Source organism: Leptodactylus fuscus, chromosome 10, assembly GCF_031893055.1.
Source record: "Leptodactylus fuscus isolate aLepFus1 chromosome 10, aLepFus1.hap2, whole genome shotgun sequence".
Classification (NCBI taxonomy): Eukaryota; Metazoa; Chordata; class Amphibia; order Anura; family Leptodactylidae; genus Leptodactylus; species Leptodactylus fuscus.
In genome coordinates, this window is record NC_134274.1 from 10,180,617 (window position 1) to 10,202,887 (window position 22,271).

At 41.5% G+C, this 22,271-nt stretch overlaps 2 protein-coding genes across 2 annotated transcripts in view; one reads left to right on the top strand and one right to left on the bottom strand.

The window, feature by feature from the left end:
* The first annotated feature begins 427 nt into the window (after positions 1 to 427).
* GOLGA7B (golgin A7 family member B) overlaps positions 428 to 22,271 on the top strand; it is a 138,642-nt gene continuing 116,798 nt past the window's right edge. Inside the window, exon 1 of the mRNA XM_075257884.1 lies at positions 428 to 566. The gene's annotated coding sequence lies outside the window, so the exon portion shown is untranslated. The remainder of the gene's footprint in view (positions 567 to 22,271) is intronic.
* SFRP5 (secreted frizzled related protein 5) overlaps positions 6,727 to 22,271 on the bottom strand; it is a 44,886-nt gene continuing 29,341 nt past the window's right edge. Inside the window, exon 3 of the mRNA XM_075257880.1 lies at positions 6,727 to 7,180. Coding sequence (XP_075113981.1) covers positions 6,834 to 7,180 — 347 coding nt within the window. The 3' untranslated portion in view covers positions 6,727 to 6,833. The remainder of the gene's footprint in view (positions 7,181 to 22,271) is intronic.

Here is a 22,271-nt window from a genome sequence, read left to right on the forward strand (position 1 = left end):
GCAGTGCTGAGTTTGTCATTTGGTTAAACTCGATCTGATACTCTAGTAGACCTGCATTGGTGATTGGTAGTTTTGGATCTTCTTTCTGCAAAGGTCAATAAGTTATCCTTCATGGTTTTACATGCTGTAAGTTTACCCATTAAAGGGGCTGTCCATGGAGTTTTTCATGGTGGATCTTGTGGTTCTGGACTGTTTCCAACCCCAGGTCATATCATTGGAACCAGCACCCAGTCCAAGTACAACAACAAGAACCCCGATAAAACCCCCATTAAGGGTAGACAAGCAGCCAATATAACATCCAGGCACGATAAGTAATAACTTGTTTTGTTCCTGCAGATCTCATGCAGGGTATTTATAGCCGCTTGGCATATTACAGTAGTACAGCCAGGCTATATTTATCATGTGTCAGTGTCAGGGAACTTGTCCTTTTACACGATCTAATATCAAGTCCTCGCTGGAAGCCTCTTGATATGACCAATGGATTGGGGGAACTTTGATTTTTGTCATTGACGACATAAAAGACTTATAGTAAGTGAGATCTGATGTGATAAGAAGAAATAACTAAGGTGGGTGAGCTCATATCTATCTATTATCTATCTATCAATCTATCTATCTCCTATCTATCTATCATCTATCTATCTATCTATCTATCTATCTATCTATCTCCTATCTATCTATCTATCTATCTATCTATCTATCTCCTATCTATCTATCTATCTATCTATCTATCTATCTGTCTCCTATCTATCTATCTATCTATCTATCTATCTATCTATCTCCTATCTATCTATCTATCTATCTATCTATCTATCTCCTATCTATCTATCTATCTATCTATCTATCTATCTATCTATCTGTCTCCTATCTATCTATCTATCTATCTCCTATCTATCTATCTATCTATCTATCTATCTGTCTCCTATCTATCTATCTATCTATCTATCTATCTCCTATCTATCTATCTATCTATCTATCTATCTATCTCCTATCTATCTATCTATCTCCTATCTATCTATCTATCTATCTATCTATCTATCTATCTATCTCCTATCTATCTATCTATCTATCTATCTATCTATCTATCTATCTATCTATCTATCTATCTATCTTGTATCTCTGTATATTCTGATTAGTATACTATGTAAGTAAACAACTAAGTGCAAATACTCCAGTGTGTGAACATGAGGAATAACACCATTTGTGCCTATTATATGAGTTATATTTTGCATTTCTAGCCCTTCCGCCTCTGCAGGCTCTTTCTATCACTCTCAGTTCTCCCTGAGCTGGTGTGTGGAGAGCGGCTGCTGGGATGTCTCCCATAGACAGCACATGGAGGAGATTCTGTTGTCTTACTCTTATTGAGAAGCAGCAGAGGGATGATAAAGGAAATTATAGTAGAAAACTTTCAGTGTTTGACATACTGATGTGGATGAAGTACTTGGAGTGAGCAAGAAATTTTCTATAAGATTCTGCAGTCTCTGTTTCTCTCATTGGGCTCCTCCATTTCTATAGACTTCTATTGTGAGCTGGAAACGGACTCCTGTGTAAGCTATAAGTCCGTCTTCGGAGATCTAGACTGTCTCTGCAGCAATGTCAGAGTGAATATCAGTTTGCTGGGCAGTGAGGTAAATGAAAAACAGGCCGATGTGACCACTAGAGAGGGGCCAATTTATGGGTTTGACCCGAATATTCCACATTGTTCATTTTCTTATGTAACTAAACCAATGGAGATTTGTCTCAAATGAAATATGAACTACAATGGCCACCACATTATATTCTTGGGTCTTATTAGACCCTAGAGTATAATAAGTGTAGGCCCAGGGTCGATGAAAAAAATAAAATAAATACTCATACTGAATGAACCTTCCGTTACCTCTCTTGGATCTCCTTGTGGTGTCGGGCGCTTTCTTGGCAATGTCTGGTGCTCTTCTGGGCTGCCATCGGCCCCAGCTTAAGGTTGAGTCATGTGATTTGGCCTCAAGGGTAATCGGGACGATTATCATGATGCTCATTATGCCCACGTGACCACTGGTGGCCCAAACACAGCCCTCAGCCATGACCCCAGGCCTATGACGTCTCAGAAGAGTGGTGGACGTTACCTGGAGTGCCACACGTAGTAAGGAGGCCCAAAGGGTCTTACTACGTATAAGGGCCTCCAACTTTTATACTCTCAAGTCTAGGGTCAAGTTCATGCCAAACTTGCTTGTCCTGAAATGAACTGGGGATCTGAGTTGCAAAATAAATCTTGAGAGGTTTGCCCATCTCTAGTGACCAGTGAGGTTGAATCACAGTCCTTAATGGTCCCAAAGAGGCCAGAAGATGACTGAGGTAGACCACACGAGAGTGCAGGAGAAGTGAGGGAAGGTGAGTGTCCCCTGGGCCTCCATATATTATAATCTGGGATCTGAAGAGACCAGCGAGCATAATAGCAATTTGCTGAAATTTTTGTAAAATTTGAAAACGTGCAAAGTAAGGACAGACCACATTATGTTTTAGCAAATGAAATAATTTACTTTAAAACTTGATAAAGACACACAATATTACATGATTAAAATTATTCTGTAAGGGACAGAGTCAGTTGTGAAGTACAATACAGACTTTACATAGTAGTACCAATGTGGCGGTGAACATGCATGGAACGTCTGGTTACAGCGGATATGAGAAAACCCTGCTCATGGTCTGTGTGGAGTAGAGTGCACCCCAAACTGTAATGTGTCCATGTATTAGAGACATAACATTTGTAATAAAATATATCTGAATATAACATTTACACATAAGAAAAGCATGGGCTGGATATACTTTTCCATAAAATGGACTACTATTTTGCTGGAAATATCACCATTAGGCAAGGGCATATTGTCATAGAGGCCATGCACTTTGCTTGGGACCCTTGGAGAGACTAGCCCTGGTTGGTCCCATACTATTACTATTAGATGGCAACAATCTGTGTAGAATTCCCATCCCCAGAGGAGCTATACTGCACCCAACTAAAGGACAGGGACCAGAAAACAAACATGAGGTTGCCAATTTTGGTCATTGTTATGGGATCCACTTCTCTTCTATGTATGCCGTTGAACTTAGGTAGAGATTCTGCCCATCAACACATAGGCATTTCTTACTAGTTGACTTTATATCACATATCGGCATTAGACAAGAGCGTATATGTCATAGAGACCAATCTTACGGTGTGCTATGGGACCCTTAAAGAGACCTGCCCTTGGTGGTCCCATAGCATTTCTACTGGGTGACAACAATCGGTGTAGATCTTCCCTTCCCAGAAGAGCTCCATTGTAGTCAACCAGAGGGGGCAGGAAATTGGCTCAAGGAAGAGGGAAAAAAATTGGGAGGGGTGGACTATTTTGGTCATTACTACGGGATCCTCTTTTCTTCTATGCATGCCACTCACGTTAGGTAGAGATTCGTCCCATCAGCACATTGGTATTTTTTACAGGTTGACTTTATTTCAAAAATTAAACACATCGGGAATAGAATCAACGAAAACCAATTAGAACCATGGATACAAAATTACCCTCTTAAATAATTACATTCATCACAGACCAATCACATTGTGGAAATACAGACTCTTACTACTCCATTCTATACCAACGTCACACCATCATTGTAGAATCATGAGGGAAAGGGATGGAAGAGGACGACTCAGGTGAATTGTTATATTGTAACCCAATGTATATGGTGAATCCAAGTATAAGGCAATGTTGGTTCCCTTCTAGCCATAGTTGTTTTTTACAGTGAAAGACAATTTATACAGAGATGCTTCAAAAAGTAGAGAAGATTTTTTTTTGAGACAGAAGGACCAGGGTGACACATAGTATAAACCATGTATGCCATGCTGCTATAGTGAATGAGCTCGGACTAAGCAAATGAAAGAGTGGATTGTTCCAAGGCACTCAATTTTCCTCCAAAATAAGGGCTCAAGACTCATGCCCAACTGTTCCGAGTCAGAAGGTTTGGCTTGAGATAGTACCAGGAGGTTGGTCCATTTTGGCGTTGGCTATGATGGCTTTCTCTTGAACTTTGTTGGATTATTTACCCATTCCTTACACTAAACCACAGGTAACCATATGAATAATCTCTAGAGATAAATTCCCCTGCCCCCCCCCCCCCCCCCGAAGATGTTGGCAGAAGTAGCAATTTTAAACAAAAGTTTTTGCATATTCCAAGGTGATATACAGTATGCAATATAGGCAGTAAGTAAAGGTAGGAGAGAAATATTTATGGCTGGAATTTGGGAAGATACCAATACTGTTTCAATACCAATGTGATCATTATTTTTCTCATCGGCAGCATGGGCCATCTCCAATTTTCTAATAAATAAAGAGGGCATAGGTGCGATAACACTCAAATCTCACCAGAAAACTTTCTATAAAATGAAACTTCCAACCAGTTCTGGATGGATTGTTAGGATATTTTTTTTTTTATCTTTGAAATCCTTGTTGTTGTTTTTTTTCCCATTAGCATTACTTAGGATTAAGGGGATATGCATGACTGAGGGACTGTCTTCCTATTTACATCATGGAAGACAGATTTGCATATTCTTCCCATGATCCCACAGTGGAGCGCATATGGCTTAATAAGGCATCACACAACTACATGGTGATCTCTCCCTAAGGAGTGACAATATCCCCTTAACCCTGTCTAGAAGCCCCTCACCCCTGCCAAGTCAGTCTTCTCTACGCCGGGCTGAAGAGATCCAATTAGATGGAAACAGCTGTCCTCAGCTGAGAGACTGACTTGGTAAAATCCCACATCATTGCAGCAAAGGCCTCTGGGAAGGTCGGGCATGATGTTGAAAGGAGCACCCCCTAGTGGGCTGTATGACTGAGGCACTGTCTTCCTCTTTACATCATGGAAAACAGATTTGCATATTCTTAGCATTACTTACCGATTCTACCCTCGAGTGAGTTTTTGTGTTTCAATTTTTCATGCCAATGTATCATTGGACAATGGACAATGTGTATAAACAGCTTTTCCAGTTTAACTTAGTCTTCCATCAGCCCAGAAAATCCAAAGCAGCACCACTGAACCATTGGATGGAAGACAACTTCTTAGAATACTGGAATTTTTATTACCCTATCCTTAATATGTTAGGTGATAAGACATCCCTGTTGTTTATGTTGGGCAGTAAAACATCTAGGATGTCAAGGATCAACTAAACCTACTGCCTGACAAAGTTATGAATGGTGATCTCCAGAGTCCTGATACTCCACAGCAGAGAGTTACATAGTAGATGAGGTTGGATAAAGACATTAGTCCATCAAGCCCAACCTATAACCCTACAATCCCTACAGTGTTGATCCAGGGGTAGGCAAAAACCCCATGAGGCTCATGCCAATGACGTCATGGGACAGAAGGATTAGGTGTGATTTTTTGTTCTTCCAGAAGATATGATACTACTAGAGTCTTCTGGGAATAACTTACTTTCCACTGCTGATTGGAAACCTATTGGATGAACTGATCTCGCATGTTTGAGGAGGCCAGAAGATAAAATTGTTGGATAACATCTATAGAAGTTGTATGGGCAGAGCAGGATTGGCCAAGAATTCACCGTAACAAGAAGACATCCTTTATGTCTAGAGGAAATAAGGTTTCACCACAGCCATAACATCTTTACGTAAGAGTGGTGAGACTATGGAACTTACCGCCACAGGTTGTGGTGATGGCTGGTAACTTGTACAATTTTAAAGGGGCTCGGATGACTTTCTTGAAAGTAAAAAATATCACGGGTTATGGGAACTAGAAGTTTTGGGATACTATGCTCATTCAGGAATTTAGTCCAATGGGGAAATTGGGAGTTGGGAAGGAATTTTCTCCTCTGATGGGGCAGTTGGGTTTTTGCCTTGTTCTCTACTTTGGTAGGTTTATAGGTTGGACTTGAAGGACTTGCATCATTATCCAACCTTAATAACCACATTACCATGTTATGTCTACTGTACCTGGACAGTGTTGGGAGAAGGAAGGATTGGTTGTGTAAATTTTTCTTCACGTTCAATCACCACCAGCTACGTCTCTCTACATTTAAGACCAAAAACATTCTGTCGTGAATACAAACCTCCAATATGTTCATGTGTAGCTGCGGGAAATGTATGGAGGAGACTGGAGAGAACTGGGGTATGTAGAGGCTCCTACTGTAGACGCTTTGCATTTGCCCCATATGACCTTTCTATCATTTAGCACTTACCGGCACCTTCACCGGCCAGTGGCCCCATATCAACTTCTCTCTTTATATATACGTCCGTGTCCTCAGCTCAAAAGGGAAACAAAAAAGTTAAATCTTTTAATGGAAATTCAAAGAAGCAGTAAAAAATAATAATGGCTGTGTTCATATTTCTTATCTGTGAATATATATTCCTATAGTGAAATTTCCTGGCATAAGAATCTGACGTCAGACTATAATTTATTGGAGAACATTTGCCCAGCCGCTTTCCTGTAAATACTATATTTCGTTTTTGCCGCTGCCGGCTTAAGTCTTAATGTATTTTGCCTAAGGGAATGATAAACTGCTGTTTTTAACCACTTTGACAATGTGAGACTTAAACATATCGTTCCGGGTATCTTTCCTAAACCTTGTACATTGTGTTCACCGTCAGAGTTCTGCAATCCAAGTCCGTCCTTTCCTTATTTCGCGTGTCTGTCTTGCAACGATCCCATCCTTCACCCTCTCAGCCATATAATTCGGTATGACTACCCTAATAACTCTTTTTTTTTTTTTTTACTTGAAGCTGAGTATGCTATGTTACTGCTATTGCTAAAATATAAAGTCCATTTGGTAAGGCTAGGTGAAGGCATCATGGAAAGTTCTCCAGATCTCGAGCTTAGCGGAAGGATCCTATGTGCGCACCGTGAGAAAGGCTCTCGGAACAGGGGAAGGAGAACATGAAGTTCACGGTGTACTTCATGTCTTTGCTTTTCTTGTCCCACTTGTAGATGGCTGTGAGCAAAAGCTTATTCTCCACTTTCCGGCCCATGATAAGGAAGCTCCCGCTCAAGTTGTCCAGCTGAGGACATTGGCATTCCACCGCGTTTTTGATGTACAGGACAAGTTTACGAAACTCCTTCCTCTTGAGCTTTCCAGCTTTTATTACCTTCTTCTTTTTCTGGGCCGCGATGAGCTTCAGATCTCCGTTCTCAATCTTCACCTCTTTAATACGCATCCGCAGAACTGGAAGGAATTCAAGAAAATAAATAAGTCAGTCTCGCTGTGAAGTTAAGTGCATACGTAACCAAGTGTTGGAGTTGATGTCTATTTTCCTTATCTTGAAAGCAATTCGTTCTGTTTTAAGTAAAAGGATGAAAAAAAAAACCCAAAGTGCTTTGTAAGATATGCTCAACGTGCCAAAATATTACATAATGGTGAAAGAGAGGCTTCTTGTGGCATGTATGGAGTAATGTTCCCTAGACTCGCACTAGATCATTGATGGATTAGTTGGGTTTCTAGTCATCTTAAAGTGATTCTGATGTATTCATCAAGGTATCGCCGGTATAGCATTGTAGCTCAGATTCATTTCGGAAATATTGAAGAGGGTCACTTGGACAAAATTGATGATCATACCCTGAGGTCTCTTTAGGTCTCAGACTATCATAATCTGGGGGGGGGGGTAATATAACAATAGGAGACCCCAAGGTGTAGTAATCAGCTTTTGGAGAACCAAAAACCTCAGGTTTGGCCGAACCCAAACTTTTTGAAAATTTTGTAACTAACCGAGTCCATTATGAACCTCTTTGAAGGTCCATTATGAACCTCCATGAGTTCATTATGAACCTCCATGAGTTCATTATGAACCTCCATGAGTCCATTATGAACCTCCTTGAGTCCATTATGAACCTCCATGAGTCTATTATGAACCTCCATGAGTCCATTATGAAACTCTTTCCCTGTCCATACTGCCTACCATAGTCATTATATTTCTGTTTTTCAACAAGCATTGAGAAGTTTCACAGCAAAAACATGTACAGTATATTATTTTTTTTAAAATACTTCATTAAAGGGATTGTCTTATGTATAAGACTAATTTTATACACCCTATTAGATAATATTTGGACCAAAGTTATTAAGATCATCTCTTGCTCTGCAGCCTCCGTCCTGTTCTGCATTATTCAGACAAAACAGGAAGTGTAATACTTAATGTCCCCTGTGGTGGCGCTGTAGGGAAACTGAAGACTTTCTATCCAGATTCACAGGAAGCCGATCACTGATCACTCAGTATAAACTGAAGAAGATGTGGTGTTGGACCAATCTGATCCTGATGGTCTATCCTGAATATTTCCATATCGAAACACTCCTTTAAAGGATGATAAAAGTAACAACCTTCCCTTTAATATTTCTGTGGTGTGTGGCTGAACTGCCCTAAATCCAATGTAAATGAACACATGAAATTGTGGCAGAAATTCCTGTTTGCCCACCTGTGGTACACGGCCATGTTTTACCAAGGATTTATGAGAAAATATTAGGAGATCCCACTTAAAAGATAGGCCACAATTTTGGATCAGTTTCAGCTCATGAATTGGATAGTAGACTGGCTTCTGAATTTTTTTTGTATAATTTTATATTTTTCAATTGTTATTTATTATTATTATTATTATTATTATTATTATTATTGTCATTATATGTGTTATAATTATTATAGAATTGAACCATTGTAACTATCATCTACAAGGTCAAATTTTAATCAATTTCTTTTTACGCTTCTTCAATTTTTGGCATTTGTTTATTATTATTATTATTATTATTATTATTATTATTATTATTATTATTATTATTATTTTTATTATTATTATTATCAAAATTAGAAAAATATAAAATAATCCCAAAAATGAAAATTGAAAAAATTTATTAAAATTCTAATAATAATAATAATAATAATAATAATAATAATAATAATGTTGAAAAATATTAAATAATCCGAAAAATAAAGCTTAAAAATTGATTAAAATTCAAAAATTATTATTAATAATAATAATAATAATAATAATAATAATAATAATGTTGAAAAATATAAAATAATCCCAAAAATGAAGCTTAAAAATTGATTAAAATTCAAAAATTAATAATAATAATAATAATAATAATAATAATAATGTTGAAAAATATAAAATAATCCCAAAAATGAAGATTAAAAAGTGATTAAAATTCTAAATCTAAAATGAATAATAATAACAATAATAATAATAATATTAATGATATCGTAGAAAAATATTAAATAATCCCAAAAAATGAAGCGTAATTTTTTAAAAATGAAAACATTTTTAAATGTAAAAAAAATTAATTTCATAAAATATTTCTAATCACTTTATAATTATGACAGTCTCTCTATTATTTACCAGATTACCAATACTTTAAAAACAAATTTTTACATTTATACTTTTCCAAAAACAAAAATTTCCCAAAATTATTTTCTTAGTTTTGGTTTATTTTTTTTTAGCTTTGTGTTGCAGATGTTTCACCGTCGGAGCTGTACAATGGCGCTTGCCTGCTTTATAGGAATTTGGATTGGCAATAGTTAATGCAATCCAGGTGTCCGCTGGATTGGGCTTAGAGCTCGTGCCTGCTATGTGCACCCTTTTATTTAAATAAGCAAATTTACGTTCATGGGTCAGCGCTTCATAAAGTCTCGCTTTCATTACCTCCATCTTGGACGCGCTGATCTGTCGTGCTGACAAGGCAGTACACTTGTGCTATTGTGAGTCTCCAGACTGAAGTAGCCCAGCCGGACACATCCCCGAGTGACAGCCCCGACCAACTTGTCTGCCAATTCATTACACTTTAGCTAATATTCCTCCATCTTGGTGGCACGAAGGAGGAATGACTGTGTGGTCTGCGACCACTAAACATAGTCCTTACCGTCGGCGTCTTCTGCCAGAAGACCAAGCCAAGGTCCAGTTTTCCAGCTGATATTATTCAAGGCTACACTCATGTTCTATCTGAATCTTAGAGGGAACCTTGTCTACAAATAGAGACCCCTGGCCGAATCCCATTTTTGCCCACTTGGTTCCAGTAGGAAGGTGATAGTTTCCTGAGGCTTAGCCTGTCTATAAATGGCAAGTAAACATCTTATTCCAACTACTTGAATTTTGATAGGTCTTTACATATTTCATGCCAAGCTCCTGACAGACCTCCCACGCTGACTGTGGTTTGCCCCCTCTATGTAAAGACTCACAATATTGTAGAGGTTGTCTAAGAGCTACTGTAACCTCAGTGAGATTGTAAATAGATGCAACGCGTAATGGCCTCTCGAAGGGCTACAGTATTGTATAAAGAGACGCATTCAATGAAGAAAGCAGTGAGCTCTTGCGGCGCCACCCTTGTCTACAGGCTGTGTGTGGTATTGCAGCTAAGCCAGACTTGTAAATTTGAGGTCAAACCATGTAATGGGGCTAATTTATGCCACTTAGTATAGATAGTGGTATATTTTATGGTTCAGAGGGACTATTAGCCCCCCCCCCCAGGGTCCAAAACCCAGTTGTGTTGCCTGAGCTACGCCTATTCACTTGTCACAGACAAGATTATTCACACAATGTACCCAATATGAAAAATGAATTCATTGATTGAAAATTTCCTATTGTTTTATGTTCACAAAACTTATGAAGACCTCAGTGTCTCTAAGGCAACAGACTACAAACAAACCAAGTGTAGTCTGATGCCGCATCTATACGTTTTCATCAGTCCTCTACTTCCTGATAACCTACAGATCTTTACTAAAAAGAGGTAGGGAACTTATGGCTGCGGAATCTCGCAGGTCACATTAGGTCACATAGGTCATATTAGGTCACACAGGTCACATTTAGGGTTGAGCGATCGTGTTCGGAAAAGATCGGATTCCAATCGTCGATCGAGAAAATTTCACGATCGTTATTCCGAACACGATCTTTTTAGGTGGAATCGAGATCGGTGATTATTTCCCACAATGCTTTGCTACTGCCAAGCATTGTGGGAAAAGCTAACAATGTTAGCCTTCACACTGACTATACACTCCTCTCATTCTGAGCGGAGTGTATAATCAGTGTGAAGGCTCACTGCGGTTCCATAGGAATGAATGGAAGCAGCCGGCACACAGCCTTATGGACGCAGCCTGCGTGCCGGCTGCGTCCATTCATTCTAATGGGAGACTAGCGAACATCTCTAGTAGCTACTTACCTGCAGAGATGGCTGGTCCAGTGCCCGGTGTTCTCGTTCTTCTTCACCTCCCTGCCCCCGCCTCCCAGGTTAGTGTTAAAGAGCTAGGAAGAAGGCGGGGCTTGTGACTTAGGAGAGTGTGGGCGGGTACAGGGTGGGGAGACGTGATGTCTCCCTTCCCAGTACCTGCCCACACTCTCCTAACCCGCCCACACTCTCCTAACCTGGGAGGCAGGGGGCAGCGAGACGAAGAAGTACGAGAACACCAGGCACCGGACCAGCCATCTCTGCAGGTAAGTGGACACCAGGGGGGACCAAGTAGCCAGAGAATAAAAAAAAAATCCTCTGGCTACTTTGTGATTAAAAAAAAATCACCACACAGCGTGGATTCTAACAAAGCGTTCAATTGTTAGATTCCATGCTGTATAGTGAATAGGATTGTTTTTAAAAAAAACGATCTCCAATTAGTAAAAAAATCCCATTGACTTGCATTGGGATCGGAATTGGGATCGAGATCGGGTTCGAATGAAAAATGATCGGAAATCGGATTTCAAAATCGATCCTGAAAAGTCAAGATCGGCTCAACCCTTGTCACATTAGGTCACATAAGTCATATTAGGTCACATAGGTCATATTAGGTCACACAGGAGCTGTATGCAAAAAACAGTATAAGATTTTAACCATTTAAAGGTTGTATTTTATCTATATGGGAGCAATAACTTTCCAAGAATAGAGATGGGCAAATCTGATCAGACGTCAGTTTCGCAAATATCAGCAAGTTTTGTTCAGCGGTTTCGTGTCGGACATAACTTGTTCCACCTGAACTGTTAGTTCCTTCAGACCCCAGAGTATAATAAGTCAAGGTGCAGAAACCTAATAAAAACTTTACCCACCTTCACTCGTGGATTCCCTTATGGTCCTCTTTGGTCGTCTTTCGGCCTCTTCTGGCCTCCTGGGTGACATCACGGGCCCCAAGTGACTGCTGAGGCCTGAAATTGGGTCTCAAAGGTCACATGAGGCACGCCTACATCATGGTGCATCAACATAAACATCATGATGTTGGTGCACACCAGATGATTGGGTCTCAGCAGTACCCAGAGGCCCGGGACTTCACTTAGGAGGTTGGAAGATGACTGAAGAGGACAGCAAAGTAGCCTAGGAGAGATAAGGGAAAGTATCGGTGATCATTCTGATTCCGCACCTTCTCTGGGATTATTATACTCTGAGGTCAAAAGATCCCAGAATATAATAGTATTTGGGTCAAATCTGGTCCATTCTAAACCAGTTCTCTACATGATCAATGCCTCTAGTTTGGTCCCCCAATAGTCATTATGCAGGGGAACATATAATGGAAGACTCCGAGATCTTGGAGAAGTTGCCATGTATTACGGAATACATGGACTATATGTTGGGTCGCATTGCCACAGATCTCATTTCCTAAGATATGGGAAGTGATATAAATTCATAAAGATACATTTCTATATTCCTGAATATCTTGCACTCCACTTTTCTTCCTTTGATTCGAGCCTGGCCATGGATATGAGCTAAAAACAAGCTTGTCAGAAAAGTGGTAAATCAGTAAATCTAAAGGCGCATAATAAAATAATGATTTCTGACAACATCACGGTTCGTTGGGTTGGAACCTGTTAGCCATGCCTTACATTGCGGTCACATACATAGCAAATAGCAGATGCCTATGGAAAGCCATCAAAATAGAGCGCGTCTGAATTACCAGCCCAAATGCACCGCACAGAAACCACATTGGATTTCGCAAATGACTTCTGACACTTTGATGATTATCTGCTGGATTTTCCCATACATTTAACTTGAGCCGAATAACGCGGATGGGGGTTGTATTTGTATAAACTGGCAAAAGTATAAGAAAATGTGCGTACAGAACAACACATACAGTGGGGCAAAAAAGTATTGTCAGTCACCAATAGTGCAAGTTCCACCACTTAAAAAGATGAGAGGCGCCTGTAATTTACATCATAGGTAGACCTCAACTATGAGAGACAAAATGAGAAAACAAATCCAGAAAATCACATTGTCTGATTTTGTAAGAATTTATTTGCAAATTATGGTGGAAAATAAGTATTTGGTCACCTACAAACAATCAAGATTTCTGGCTCTCACAGACCTGTAACTTCTTCTTTAAGAGTCTCCTCTTTCCTCCACTTATTACCTGTAGTAATGGCACGTGTTTAAACTTGTTATCAGTATAAAAAGACACCTGTGCACACCCTCAAACAGTCAGACTCCAAACTCCACTATGGTGAAGACCAAAGAGCTGTCAAAGGACACCAGAAACAAAATTGTAGCCCTGCACCAGGCTGGGAAGACTGAATCTGCAATAGGCAACCAGCTTGGATTGAAGAAATCAACTGTGGGAGCAATAATTAGAAAATGGAAGACATACAAGACCACTGATAATCTCCCTCGATCTGGGGCTCCACGCAAAATCTCACCCCGTGGGGTCAAAATGATCACAAGAACGGTGAGCAAAAATCCCAGAACCACGCGGGGGGACCTAGTGAATGAACTGCAGAGAGCTGGGACCAATGTAACAAAGCCTACCATCCGTAACACACTACGCCGCCAGGGACTCAGATCCTGCAGTGCCAGACGTGTCCCACTGCTTAAGCCAGTACATGTCCGGGCCCGTCTGAAGTTTGCTAGAGAGCATTTGGATGATCCAGAAGAGTATTGGGAGAATGTCCTATGGTCTGATGAAACCAAACTGGAACTGTTTGGTAGAAACACAACTTTTCGTGTTTGGAGGAAAAAGAATACTGAGTTGCATCCATCAAACACCATACCTACTGTAAAGCATGGGGGTAGAAACATCATGCTTTGGGGCTGTGTCTCTGCAAAGGGGCCAGGACGACTGATCCGGGCACATGAAAGAATGAATGGGGCCATGTATCGTGAGATTTTGAGTGCAAACCTCCTTCCATCAGCAAGGGCATTGAAGATGAAACGTGGCTGGGTCTTTCAACATGACAATGATCCAAAGCACACCGCCAGGGCAACGAAGGAGTGGCTTTGTAAGAAGCATTTCAAGGTCCTGGAGTGGCCTAGCCAGTCTCCAGATCTCAACCCTATAGAAAACCTTTGGAGGGAGTTGAAAGTCCGTGTTGCCAAGCGACACCCCCAAAACATCACTGCTCTAGAGGAGATCTGCATGGAGGAATGGGCCAACATACCAACAACAGTGTGTGCCAACCTTGTGAAGACTTACAGAAAACGTTTGACCTCTGTCATTGCCAACAAAGGACATAGAACAAAGTATTGAGATGAAATTTTGTTACTGACCAAATACTTATTTTCCACCATAATTTGCAAATAAATTCTTACAAAATCAGACAATGTGATTTTCTGGATTTGTTTTCTCATTTTTTCTCTCATAGTTGAGGTCTACCTATGATGTAAGTTACAGACGCCTCTCATCTTTTTAAGTGGTGGAACTTGCACTATTGGTGACTGACTAAATACTTTTTTGCCCCACTGTATATAACTAGTGTGGAGACTATGGGGTTGAGAGAAGTAGTATTCCCAAAAAAAAGAATGGGCCCCTAAAGTGCATGGGGCCCCTGTTGTGCCAAATATCCTCTACAAGCTATATGTTCACAACCCGTTGCAAAGCTGCACCTGCCCAGTAACTGGAGAGCCTCCACCTGGGAGTTGTAGTCTTGTGACAGCCATAGGGACCCCTGATATTGGGTTATCTTCTCCATTTCCTTTGGCAGCTGTCATACTAATTTCACGTAACAGCATGTCCCTCCAGATAAGACGCTACAAGGTTAGGAAGCATGACGGGTTACATGGCTGCCGCTGCTATCAGTTCTCTGTAATGGAGCTCATTGATAACAGGTTCTGTATTGATAGTTGGGCAGGAATGATGGTCTGGAACTTGCCAGTGGTCGAAGCTTCAAAGGTAACTGGACAAGGTATCAGCTTTCCAGGAGATAAGTCATTTCTACAACATACTTGAACCATGTCAGTCCGCTCAACACCACCAGTATGCCATGTCTCGGAATCTCAGAGCCCTGAAATAATTTCATGTAGGTTTCCACTGTATGATGGTCTATGGAAGTCTGGGATAGTGCGCTACATGGTAACACTATATCGTTCCATCAACTGGCAAAGTAATTTTTGTTACATTTTCTATGGGATTGTCTTCATTATATTAATTCCGTTCTCCAATACTCTACAGATGGTCAGGGACGTAACATGATGGGTTGCCTAGGGTGCAGTTTCACTGGGACCCATAAGCACTGGCATCAGTATTGAGATTGCAGCTTCCATCTGGCCCATAAGCCAAGGAGACCCACAGATTACCCGAACCATACTAAGGTTGATTTAACGCCTTAGCACCCATAACCCATAATCAAGAATTCACTATAGGGATAAGGTAGGGGGCCCTGGACAAAAAAATTACACCAGGGCCCACAAGACTTTAGTTACACCACTGCAGATGGACATACACCTCCATTGGCTTGACAGCTATTCCTCCAGACACCCCATAGACACATACACTTGGCTAAGCTACTGTCTCCCACCTCTAGCTGTGATTTATCCTCCTTGGGATCCTTGTTGAGATCCTTCTATCTCTTGAGTCAAGACAGAGCCAAAAACATAACAGGGTTGTCTCTTCCCAAATAAATGGACCCAAATCTTATGAGTTTCATCATTGTATGCGGATTCTGAGAAGCATTTATCCCCAAAAATGAGTTGGAGCAAAAACTGATACAAATGTCCTTTGCTGTGGCGGATCCAATAGCTCAGTACGCTATAGGGACAGGTATTAAGTGTAATGTAATTCTCCATTTTCCCTGTGGGGGCACTGCAGAAGAAATGAACAGTTGCCAGGATATATTCTTCCAACCTATGATCTCTGATAGATTATGGACTTTTACCCAGGGACCATGTTTGCAGATATTATCACATGACCATAATGGAAATAGCATCGCCCTGGTATGGCAACAAGATGTGCGGGGTGACATTTGATCTGAAGAACATATTAGACCAGAACATGCAGTACATTGCTTATGTCATCGCAATGTCTTTGTAAGAACCTGCCAAGGACAATAATTATCAGAAATTCCTTCAGTGCTACCTTTATGGAGAACTAACAGTTTAGAAGTTTAGTTGTGGCTGACATTTTCCTTGAGGCTGTTTTCCATGCTCTTACATTCTTAGGTTACCATGAATGTATTAGAGTATCGGAGGTTCCCTGTGACAACATGTATAGCAACTTTATAGAATCAATCACCAGATGTATTCTGCAATTGAGGATGAATCCAATATGGGATGTGGTTAAAGTGGTTTCCAAGACTGTCCATAGAATAGGTCATCAATATGGGATTGGCAAGGGTCCAAAATCCAGGACCCCCACATATCAATTCTGGTGAGTGTTACTCTTCACTGAGCACAGCGCTGTGTATACCGTAGTGGCTGTGACTGGTATTGCAGCTCACCCCATGGCCAGATACAGTATTGACATGTCTACAGGATTGTGCGACTATCATTGGTTCTCAATGCTTCCCCCCCACCAAACATTGTAGTTAACGTGAGCAATTTGTGCACTTAGCGGTTGGTGCAATGTAGACAAATGTTTTCCCACTTGGCAGAAGGATGAACTCTTTAGCCTCTAGCTTCAGCAAATCTTATAGAACATAAGAACATTCTCTCTGTAATTGGTAAATGCCTTTAAATAATTGAGTGACTATTTCTTTTGCAATTGAGCAAACAGAATCCACCGGAGACCTCTGTGATGTATCCACCACGAGCAGGAGCGAGGTTCTAATGGAATGTAGCTGGATACAAAGTTATCCTTCACCGTGCCTGGGAGCAGACGCGGCCTGTCAGCCTGATAGGAGGCAGCACTTCCTAGTTAATTTGTTAGGACACAAGCCATGTGCCTCCCTTTATAACACAAGTATAAGGAGGCCTAGAGCTCATTGAATGCTGGAGCTAACAAGTCATCACTTTGCTTTGCAAGCCAATGGTATGTCTAGGCAGGGCCGCCATCAGGAATTTCGGGGCCCCAAACAGCCTAAGTGTCTGGGCCCCCCTCCCCACCTTATCCCCCCCCCACCTTATTTTGCGACACACCAATTCTGTATTACATTTCCCTTTATTTAGCAGCATTACAAGGCTTAATCAGATTCTATTTGCAGGTAAGATCTGCTACGTGTGACAGCGCCAATAGAGAGCCAACACCATCTATAAGAGCCCTCCTAATAAATCCTCAGGGCTTATTCACATTGTGTTTTTGGCCTCCCTTGCCGGGATACGTTGGTAACCAGTCAGAATCAGCTGTCAACTTATCCCTTCACGAAGAACTGGCCATGAAAAAAAAAGGGGGGGCTGCAGTTCTCCGTGCAGGGATAAGTGGGGAGCTGATTGTGACTGGTTACCAACGTATCCCGGCAAGGGAGGCCAAAAACACAATGTGAACACTCCTTTACAGTGAAAGTCCCACCCCCAAACAGGCTGCTATGCTAGTAACATATCAGCCTACATCATTATTATTCTCCAGCTAAAAACTTATATATTATATATTATTGCCCCACACCCGATGTCCCAACAATCCCCCCCGTCCACCCTCTAACATCTTTCCATTGCCCCCTGTACCCATACCTCCCAACTGAGCCAGCCGCATATGTGTCAGCGAGAGAGGCCGCAGCGGCGAAGCGAGGAGCTGACACAGGTCAGCTCCCCTCACTTCAGCCGCATATGTGTCAGTGAGAGAGGCGGGCAGTGTCGAAGCGAGGAGCTGACCTGTGTCAGCTCCTCGCTTCAGCCGCGTATGTGTTCAACTCAGATCTGCGTCCCCTGGACGCAGATCTGAGTTGAAAAAAGCAGGACATACAATGACTGCTGCCGGCGCCAGGGGGCCCGGGCCCCCCCAATTTTTAAATTTGGCCGGGCCCCTGACGCCAGTAGCAGTAGTACTGGCCTATCGGCGGCCCTGTGTCTAGGAGATGACTTGCAATGAGTGGTGGGGCGCTCCAAACAAGTGAACTTTCCAGTTTGTTTTGGTCTGAATTTGTTCGGATAGAAGTGGAGTTATTACATTTATTATTATACTTTTAGGTCTCCTTGTAGTGTCTGTCCCTCTCTTAGTCCTCTTCTGGCCTCTTGGGTGACGCCATAGACCCAGGGTCACCACTGAAGCCCTATCACATGGGGTGTGACAAACATCATGACGTTACCCAGGAGGTCGGAAGAATACAGAAGAGGACAGAAAGAGCGCGCTGAACGCTGTAAGGCCAAGGGAAGGTGAGTATAGGTGTTTGTTATTGTTTATACCACCCCTGGGCCTCCTCCACCCACTATATTCTGGGGACCCCAGTGAGGAGCCACCAAAATTCGACCCAGAATTTTGTAAAATTTTTGATTGAATACCTTGCTCATCTCTAATGTGAGCTGGGATCTAGGTTGCACTGGTCCACTGGTCTAGGTCAGGTGGGCTCCATTTCTGACCCACCAGGGCTCATGGTATTCAGTTAGGTGACACATAACAGACCTATATGTAATCCAAATGCTTCTGTCTAACTTTTAACTTGTTACATGACATTTCACGTCCCCCCAAACACCGATTTCTGGTCCAATTCACAAAGGTCCTTTCCTATTTGAGGTTTACTTTGCTAGGATTCACTAAAACACGATCTGATCTGAAACAGGAAGGTTTACTTTCCATACTTTGGTCCTTGAGGCGGCCATGCCCTTCGGCTAGCCGCCCACCTAACGCTCATTCAGCTCTTCCTCCCTCCAACCGCTTATCCTAAACTTCGCTTCTCTCCTCGGTGTGAATGGATGGTTATTGCTCTTTAAGATCTGCTTTGAATGCTATTTCTAGAGCGAAGTGATGAAAGGCAAGCATATGCTGAATGAATAATCTCCGCAGGACGTCCATATCCCTTTGTTCCTCTCTGGTAATTAACAAACGCCTACAATTCAGTGATCAGGAATTTCTGCTTTCAATTAACTATTAGTATGTAGAATTTTTTCGCTTGTATTTTTATCCCTTTCGTCTATTTTAAGTGACTTCTTACTATCGCCCACGCCCAACTATAGATTGGTAGAACGGGGAATCCTGTAGGAAGAGTCAGGTACAAAAACAGGGAGGGGGCTGCAATGGGAGAGCTGGCCACTCGCTGTTATTGTATATGGTATTTCCAAAAACAGCGGACAGGACCCCCCACCTATTAGATTTGATAGAATATAACTTATACTGGTCATCAGCTATTCCTCCTGTCCCCCCCCATACACGTACATGTTGGTTCCTGGGTTCTCCAAGGGAGCAGTGGAGAAAGTGGCTGCCAAATACAACATCCAGCTCTGGGTACTGTATAGTACACAGACCAAACATAGCCCTGAACAGCTGATATGTTTGGGGGTCATCTGTTGGTCTTCACCCTATCAGATATTTATGGCCATAAAAGATAAATCCCTGGACAACCCCTTTAAGGAGACATAGCACCCCTGTCAAGCCATCTCCTGAGAGCAAAAGGATTGAGCGTGTTGAAATCTGGGATCGGGAGAATGTTGGTAACTCCAATATTGTGTTATCTTTCAATCCAACTGGAATCAGACAACGTTCATCTAATGTATACGTTTTTTTTGCTACAGGGTTGGGACAGGGGTAGTAGCTCTAAGGGGTGCAGTAGTAGTCCTGGATCCTGTGCGGGCACCAAAGATCCCCTTGCCATGTAAAATATATCATACCATTCTAAATGGAACAAGGTCCATTATGAGTTTTGCACTGGGGTCCAAGAGCTCCAATTTACACCTTTGTTTTAGGAAACATTCTTGGCAATGATCTACCTACCATAGGCATTGGGCATATAACAACTATGGAGGTGGCCAGTCTCATAGTGGCTTCCAGTATCCACCACTAGAGATCGTTGTATCAAGGCTTATACAGTTCCCTATAAGTCTAACAGTAGCAAGGCTATATTTTATCTATCTAGTTGGAAAGACAGAGCTGCTCAACATAGATCTGCTCACCCTTAACCTTTCTTGGATTTGGTTACAGACTCCAATTCCTTGTGAAACCAAATACAATATCTCAACATTCAGTTGCAATTCAGATCACGACCACTGGGTGGCCACACATAGAATAGACATCACATAGCAGAGTATCAAGAAATCACGTCGTTTTTAAAAATCTATATCTTGTGACAAAGGAAGATAAGAAAGGACACATCTGCATAAATCCTATTGGCAGAACACTCCGCAGACCCCATTCTATGGGGTCCAATCATTTTTGCACCCCCCTTATATGGGGAGGACCTGCCCAGCAGGAAAGGAGCTCATGATATAGATTGTGAAAAGCGTTTCCCCATAAAAATTCCCTTTAACAAATGAAAACCATTCTCCATCGAAGTTTCGCTCGCTGACAGCGCTTGATACAAGTTCCTTTGTGTAACCTTCATGCGAGAGACAGACCAGCATATGATTAAAGATCGCTCCTAACATGTGGAAGGGATTAATATCCAAGAATTGTATAAATCTGACAAAATTCAGGAGAACTACCCCCAGACATGATCCCGAGATGTCGAGAACAGATTGTTTCTTGGGGCAGAGGAAGAGGCGCGGGAGCAGCAGGGGGGTATTAGGGGATATTGATTTGCGAGGAGTGTTTTTCTGCCCTCAGCATCATTCCTCAAATTGTGAGAGATTCATGGTAAGTTGCTCGGTATTTCACAGTCACCAGACTGTTGACAGCAGAGTTTGGCAGCCGGAATTGCTGGCAGAATTTCTATTTACAGATATTTCATTGGTAAAATGAAATTCATATGCTCAAAATGCAAATAGTCCTGCCCTGCAAAGCTCGGCTTTTAGTCACCATAAAAATTGAATAGTGAAACGAATGCTAAGAAAAATCAGATTAATAAGGAACATTGCAGAGACTGTATTTACTGAGCGGAGACAGAACGCGGTTGTGCAATGTAGCCAACACTTAAAGGGATCCTCCGCTCACAGAAAAGTTATGTAAGGTAATTGGTACAACGATAGTGTCAGCATTACTCCATATCCCTGAAGGTATAGCTAACAGGTACAATACACACAGTGATGTCACAGTACAGAGATAATACACACAGTGATGTCACAGTACAGGATAATACACACAGTGATGTCACAGTACAGGGATAATACACACAGTGATGTCACAGTACAGGGATAATACACACAGTGATGTCACAGTACAGAGATAATACACACAGTGATGTCACAGTACAGGGATAATACACACAGTGATGTCACAGTACAGAGATAATACACACAGTGATGTCACAGTACAGAGATAATACACACAGTGATGTCACAGTACAGGGATAATACACACAGTGATGTCACAGTACAGAGATAATACACACAGTGATGTCACAGTACAGGGATAATACACACAGTGATGTCACAGTACAGGATAATACACACAGTGATGTCACAGTACAGAGATAATACACACAGTGATGTCACAGTACAGGATAATACACACAGTGATGTCACAGTACAGGATAATACACACAGTGATGTCACAGTACAGGATAATACACACAGTGATGTCACAGTACAGGGATAATACACACAGTGATGTCACAGTACAGGGATAATACACACAGTGATGTCACAGTACAGGGATAATACACACAGTGATGTCACAGTACAGGATAATACACACAGTGATGTCACAGTACAGAGATAATACACACAGTGATGTCACAGTACAGGGATAATACACACAGTGATGTCACAGTACAGAGATAATACACACAGTGATGTCACAGTACAGAGATAATACACACAGTGATGTCACAGTACAGGGATAATACACACAGTGATGTCACAGTACAGAGATAATACACACAGTGATGTCACAGTACAGGGATAATACACACAGTGATGTCACAGTACAGAGATAATACACACAGTGATGTCACAGTACAGGGATAATACACACAGTGATGTCACAGTACAGAGATAATACACACAGTGATGTCACAGTACAGGATAATACACACAGTGATGTCACAGTACAGGATAATACACACAGTGATGTCACAGTACAGGGATAATACACACAGTGATGTCACAGTACAGAGATAATACACACAGTGATGTCACA